A 7,416-nucleotide genomic window follows, 5' to 3' on the forward strand; every position below is an offset into this window, starting at 1 on the left:
AGGCCTGTCAAGCAAAATGTGTTTAGATCAAGGCAGATCTCTTGACTTGAGGCAGGTGATTTCAAATGGAAACTGGTGGTCAGGGCTGTAGGTTGGGGTGATCCCATTTGGATCACGTTCTTTCTCCTTCCAGCTCTTCCCTTTATTGCAACCTGGAACTGACAGGTGGCAGTGGGAGGTTTTGCTGTCTGTTTGCTCCTCGTTTACACATCGTTGCTTGGCTTCACTGGTTCTGCTTGCTGTGCTGCTAGAAGGAACACTAGGTATATGCACAGCTCTTCAACTGATGAACCTTCTCCCCCTTACTTCCTTCAAGAGAAGATGGTTTCCTTCATGGAAAAGGGCAGTTAATTTCAAGTGCACGCCTCTGTGGCTTGAGTAGTCATTTTGGGAGAGGTTTTTTTTCTAGAATGACAAGTAAAATATTCCTGTTCCTCTATATCACAAGGAACTACAGTGTCTCTGTGCATTAACTGAGGAAAAAGCAAACTTTTACCCTCCAAAGAAAAAATTCGGGTTTTTTTCTTATAAATGTTACTTGCCTTCAGTATTCAGCTCATCTAGATTAATTGTTTTGCAGTAATTGCAATACATTTGGGCATTTCACTGCTCTGTAAAGAAGGAATTGTGAAAGTAGAGATGCGGTAGTGTTCAAGCTATTGTGGTACATGCAGACGACTGCTGAGAGGGTAGGCTCCCAGACCACAGTTGCTAAGCATGTAATGGGTATCTAAACTGAAATACTTGCCCTGAAGTGTTGTCAATTAATTTACAATTAAGAGTTACTTTAAAAATGATGAAGCCTTCGATGTGTAAATTAAAGTGTTAAAGCATTTTTAGAGGGGCAGTTCAACAGGGTTCATTGGGCACTGAGAGAGCATGCTAATCCTCTTTGACTGTTAATAAACAAAAGATTATAAATGTGATGCGATTTTGTAAGGGAAATAGGTACCAGCTGCACAGATGAGACTAATTCCCTGTTGTTCTCCCTGGAAGCACCACTTGCTTGCCTGGGATCAGCAAAGGCATTGTCTCTATAAAAAATGTTCTCCCGTTCTAATTTCCATTTCCACTACCACCACCCCTTTTCCTTCCTTTTTTTTTTTTTTTTTTTCTTTTTTTCCCCTGGACACTTTTCTTGCCCTGCTTTCACCATTATCCCTGATCACACGCAGGTTGTGATCCATTCTGATATTAGATGCATTGTGTTTAATGCCTTGGCATAATATCATCTGCTCAGAGCTGCTCCTCTGTGACACAGACCCACAGCTTTCTGGAAAGATTTTTCATTTGTAAAGCTGCCTTAGACACTGATAACAAAACAAAAACAATTGTAAAGCCTCCTCTAAAGCATATCTGCTGCCCTCTGCTGTCAGTTAAAGGAAATGCATCGTTTTTTCGATGTTGCTGACACAAAAGTGGCCGTTTGGGATTACTAGAAACAAGATGCCAGTTCGTAGTGGTTTTAGCAGCTAATGCCCAACTGGTCTAACAGAGAGAGGTTTTGCCACATATGTGGAAATAAACGGAAACACTGAATAGGTTTGAGCATGAATGGGTTTGAGCAATTTGGATGGGAAGCACCTTGTGGAGGAGGTGTTCCCAGCCTGGTTGTGGAGATGCCTGCCCTGTGTTCTGTGCGGTTAGATACAGAGTGGCACTACAGCAGACCAGGTATGTGTGGTTACAATTCATTCTTCTTTTGTATTCAGGAATAAAAGGGATCCCCCAGCCCTCAGCTTTTATACCTACTGCTGAAAGTAATTCCTTTCAACCGCAAGTGAAAACTCTGCCATCTCCTGTTGATGCCAAGCAGCAGCTGCAGCGTAAGATCCAGAAGAAGCAGCAAGAACAGAAACTGCAGTCTCCTTTGCCAGGAGAGTCTCCAGCAAAGAAAACGGAAGGCTCTGCAACCAATGGTGTGACCAGTATATCTAATGGAAGTCCTGCAATTCTGTCTCCTCCGCCTATTGGCATTGTTGTGGCAGCTGTCCCCAGCCCAATACCGGTAATGCTCTCCAGCAGTTCTCTAGAGAAACCACCTTACAAAAGGGTTGTACGTTGCAGTGGTGTCAGTGGGATAGAGAAACTGGTTCCGCTCAAAGGCTTGGGTCCCTCGATGCTTTTCTGTTCCAGTGACTGTTTTACCACATGAGTTTCAAGATCGATACAGAGGCAGCAGATTTCTGATCACATAGCATAGGCCAAGTAGGTCTTTGAAGCTGTTGACAGTGAGATTTCAGCTAGCAGCAATTAAGGTTATATGTGGGAATAATTGCCCTTGAGATGAAGTTTAACCAGACGAGAGAGCTGCCACCAGTCATGTGGGTCACTGAGCCCCTGACGTGGAATCTAAATTGCCTTTCATTGGCCCAACACATTTAGTGACAGCAACAATTTTATTTTTGCATGAGTGTCAGTAGTATGGAACATCTTTGTCTTTCAGCCATACAGAACTGGGCTGGGGGAGGCGGGGGAGGTTATTTGTTTTTAAGATGTTAGCTGTGTTGTTAATTTCAATAGGTAAGCCGATTTTTCTGCCTGATAGTGGGTTTGTATTTCACTGGCTTTTGAAACCGTAACAATGAGGACTGTTTGAACACATCCTCTCCTCTTTAATCTTTGTATGTCTGTCTTTTTGTTCTGTGTGGTGAAGGATTGTATGAGAATGACCCTTTCCATCAGCAGAAGAGCAGACTAGTGTGTAGACCAGTGCCTCATGCCTTAAAAACTGAGGCCACATACCTGCGTACCAATCCTTAGGCAGACAAATATAAATTTTCTTGTGTGTAGTTGAAGTGCTTGCTTTTTTTCAAACTGACATTCACTAGATTTGGTGTATTGAGCTGTGGTGTCCTTCACCTTTGACATGTTTGGGAATGAGGTGGTCTGTGGGCTTTAGGGACTTTCTTCCTTCATTGCCACACCTTTTGTTTCTCACTCTCTCTACAGGTGCCAAGGACCAGGCAGTTGGTGACGTCTCCAAGTCCTATGGGATCATCTGATAGCAAGGTCCTGCCGCTCAATGTTCAGGTGGTCACTCAGCACATGCAATCAGTCAAGCAGCCACCAAAGACTCCCCAGAACGTTCCTGCCAGCCCAGTTGGTGACCGCTCTGCCCGACATCGCTACCCGCAGATCTTACCGAAGCCAGCAAACACCAGTGCTCTCACCATCCGCTCTCCCACGACGGTGCTGTTTACCAGTAGCCCTATCAAGACTGTTGTGCCAGCTCCACATGTGAATTCCTTAAATGTGGTGAAAATGACAGCAATATCCCTTGCCCCAAGCAGCAGTAGTGTGCCCGTCAAACAGACGCCTTCAGTTAGCAGTAGTGCAGGAGCAGTGGAAGAAGGGAGGACTGGTCCACAGATCAAAAACGGATCTGTTGTTTCACTTCAGTCTCCGGGATCCAAGCCTAGCACTGTTGTAGCTACGCCTGCAGTCAAGATCAAAATGGAACCAGAAGCACTGCTGGATGAGAACTCAGTACAGGGCCAAGAGAGCTCTGATGTGTCAAAATCCATAAAGGCAACCCCTGACCTGCCTCCTGCTCAACTAATTAATTTTGAGGTTGCAACCTTGAAGGTTTCAGCTGATGATGTTCTGGAGGCAAAACCAGGTAAGGGCTGTGATCAGGGAGCTGAAGAAGCAGGGACCAAATATAAAACACAATCTAATGAGATCACACCAGTTTCTTCAGCAGGCAATAATCAAAACACTCTAAAGCTCTCAGTTGCCAGTCAGAACTTGTCCAGCACCAGCATTGGTTCACCTCCTACTGGTGAGTCTACAATTAAAGACAAAACATGCACTAAAAGTCCAAGAAAGCGACAACCTTCTATGCTTCAGGATTCCCAGGTACCACCTGTAAAGAAATCTCTGGTGGAGCAGCTTTCAGCTGGTAATGCCACAGAGGGTCAAAAAGCAAACGGTGTTAAGAAGTCTCCGAAGGTTGGATCGTTAACTAACAGTGACAATACGGCAACACTTGCTCAAGTTCCCAGCACAGTACCTGTGAAGGTACCTGTACCCTCTACAGCTGCAGCAAACTTAACAACAGACCTTTCTTTGAGCACCACTTTAAATACCAGTGATTCTACTTTAGGACAACAGCTTGCATCAGCATCATCTCCAGATATTAAAGTAAAATTGGAAGGAAACTTGTTTATCTTAGAAAACGATTCAACATCCGATGGCAGCTTTAACCCAAATACATGGCACCATATCACCAAAACCTCTGACTTCGCATCTGTGAATTGTGAACAGCAGCAAGATATCAGTGTTATGACTATTGCAGGGCACTCTGGCTCTGGTGACTTGCAGGAATCGGCCTGGGAGCCGGTGCACTGTGAAGGTATACAGCAGGATGCGTACGCCCAGCAGTTACAGAGCCAGATCCAGGAGTCCTCCTTGGGTCAAATACAAGCACAGTCTTCAAATCAGTTACCTCTGCAGTCTGAACTGAAAGAGTTTGAACACACAGTCCCTCAGTCGAACGAAAACTTCTTTTCCTTTGATGATGACCTTACCCAGGACAGCATTGTGGAGGAGCTGGTGCTCATGGAGGAGCAAATGTCCATGAATAATTCCCATCCTTATGGTGGTTCTCTAGGAATGGCACTTCAGAGTCAGACGGCAGCTCAAGGAGCTCCTGTGTCATCTCATCCAAGCAGCGTGCACTTTTACCATTCGATCCATAACAACAGCACTCCAATTCACACTCCCACTCCCACCCCCACCCCGACTCCCACCCCCACCCCGACTCCAACACCCACCTCTGAAATGATCGCTGGATCTCAGAACATGTCTCGAGAGAGCCCCTGTTCAAGGCTGGCTCAGACAACTCCTGTAGACAGCGCTCTAGGAAGCAGCCGGCATACACCCATCGGCACACCACATTCGAACTGCAGCAGCAGTGTACCTCCGAGTCCTGTGGAATGCCGAAACCCATTTGCATTTACTCCCATCAGCTCCAGTATGGCTTACCACGATGCCAGCATTATATCGAGTAGCCCTGTGAAGCCAATGCAGCGGCCTATGGCTACCCATCCCGACAAAACCAAGCTTGAGTGGATGAATAACGGCTACAGTGGTGTTAGTAATTCCTCAGTTGCAAATCACGGCATCCTTACGAGCTATCAGGAGCTGGTGGAAGACCGCTTCAGGAAACCTCACGCTTTTGCCGTTCCTGGCCAGTCATACCAGTCCCAGCCGCGCCACCACGATACTCACTTTGGTCGCGTGACTCCTGTGTCACCCGTGCAGCACCAGGCAGCCTCTGTCAGTAGCACCACCAAGCAAGAGGGCTTTGCTGTTCCTGCTCCTCTGGACAACAAAGGAACCAGTTCCTCTCTCAACAACAGTCTGAGATGCCGGAGTGTGAGCCCTGCTGTCCATCGCCAGCGCAATCTCAGTGGAAGCACTGTTTACCCAGTTTCAAATATACCACGCTCCAACCTGACACCTTTTGGAAGTCCGGTGACTCCTGAAGTTCACAATGTATTTGCTAATATCCATGCAGACACCAGTGCCAATAACATAGCGCAAAGAAGCCAGTCAGTCCCGTTGACTGTGATGATGCAGACGGCCTTCCCATCTCTTCAGAAACAAACAAACACTAAAAAAATAACTAATGTGTTGTTAAACAAACTTGATTCTGATAGCGATGATGCAGTGAGAGGTTTGGGAATGAACAACATGCCCTCAAATTACACAGCCAGGATGAACCTCACTCAGATTTTAGAGACATCCGCGGCTTTTCCTAGTGCCAACCCGCAAAATATGATCAATTCCAGCACTTCAGTTTATGAATTCCAAACACCAAATTACCTCACAAAAAACAGCAGCACCGATCAGATCAGTTTTTCTTCTGGAGATAACCAAGCACAGTCAGTCATCGGAGAGCAGCAGTTAGATTTTAGCAGCACTGTAAAAGACCTTTTAGGGGAGGACAGTCTGCCAACAAACCAGCAGCTGGTGAATCAGGTGGCATCAGATCTTAATAACGTTGCATCTGTCTTTTCCAGCGACATCAGGTTGTCTTCCGAGCTCTCAGGCAGCATTAATGATCTGAACACTTTAGATACAAATCTACTGTTTGATCCAGGTCGTCAGCAGGGACAAGACGATGATGCTACACTGGAGGAATTAAAAAATGACCCCTTGTTTCAACAAATCTGCAATGAATCCATTAACTCAATGACTACATCAGGTTTTGAGTGGATGGAGAGTAAGGATCATCCTGCTGTTGAAATGTTGGGTTAATCTTGTTTTATAATATGTATGTAGCACACTGTATCTAAAAGACAGACGTATTGTATTTGTCTTAATGGAAGTGCCTCCCGCAGCAGAAACACTTGCTATGTATTGTGGCATTTTTAAAAAAGTTTGCTGTACCTGTTGCTCATTCTTCAGCAGGGAAAAAGCAGTCTTAACAATTTTAAACAAATCTCTGAAGGTGATGGGCTATCAAAGAGCCAGTATTAAAATTTGAATTTTATAGCGTTTCCCATTCAACATTTCTTACTGTAGCAAATAAAGAAGTGGTTAATAGCCAGCCAGCAATGCTGTGGTTTATATAATAGCCAGCCAGACAGCTATGGCTGAGGCTTTGGGAGGGTGTTAAGTCAGGCTCATTAGTAGGCTTTCCGTACTTTGTATTGCTTGTTACTTCTTAGTAGGTGATCCTTCATGGGCCTCTGTTGTTCAGGTCTGAAATACAGGGTGCCTGCAGACAGGTAGGTGCTGGGGAGTGGGGAGAGGTGAACCCGGTGACTCACAGGTGCCCGATCATTGTGTAGCTAGCTGCCTTGAGCACTGCGCAGTGGTGAACTGTGGGAAATCTCTGTAGCACGGGTGCCATCGGCATCTCTAGTAAAATGCAGAGATAGGAAAAACCTAACAGGAATGATCAAGGAATAAGAAAGATGCACTAAATTTTTTATTTAAGAGAAATAAATCTATGTAGTTATTTTATCCATTAATATTCATGACATACTTGATATTTTAGTTCTCACTTAAATGTTTTTATATTAGGTAAAATTCATGCGAAAAGATTGTGAGCACTGAGATTTAATCTAGGCATAACACCCTATTTTAAAGTGATAGGTACTGTTTAATTATTTATCAATGCTAGAGAAGGAACATATATTTTCCCTCTTTTTTTTTTTTTTTTTTTTTAAATAAAAGGGCTGCTGGAGCTCATTAAAAACTATTTTTAAAGATTCATTTTTTAAGTTTGCTCTTTCCTAACCACATGGAGGGTGTAGGAAGATGTTCTTTTCTCTGTATTTCAGTAGGTTGAGCCTTGCTGTCTTTCTTGCTTGCGCTCTCTCAAACAAAAGATGATTACAATATTAGAAAATGTGGTTGATCTAAAAATATTTCATATAGAGCCATAATACTGCCAGGCAC

At 44.4% G+C, this 7,416-nt stretch overlaps 1 protein-coding gene across 1 annotated transcript in view; it reads left to right on the forward strand.

Annotated features, from left to right (window-relative positions):
• RFX7 (regulatory factor X7) overlaps positions 1-7,176 on the forward strand; it is a 65,036-nt gene extending 57,860 nt beyond the window's left edge. Inside the window, exons 10-11 of the mRNA XM_080396685.1 lie at positions 1,713-2,008; positions 2,953-7,176. Coding sequence (XP_080252811.1) covers positions 1,713-2,008; positions 2,953-6,267 — 3,611 coding nt within the window. The 3' untranslated portion in view covers positions 6,268-7,176. The remainder of the gene's footprint in view (positions 1-1,712; positions 2,009-2,952) is intronic.
• Positions 7,177-7,416: the final 240 nt, after the last annotated feature.

Source organism: Falco punctatus (assembly GCF_963210335.1).
Source record: "Falco punctatus genome assembly, chromosome: 7".
Taxonomy (NCBI): domain Eukaryota; kingdom Metazoa; phylum Chordata; class Aves; order Falconiformes; family Falconidae; genus Falco; species Falco punctatus.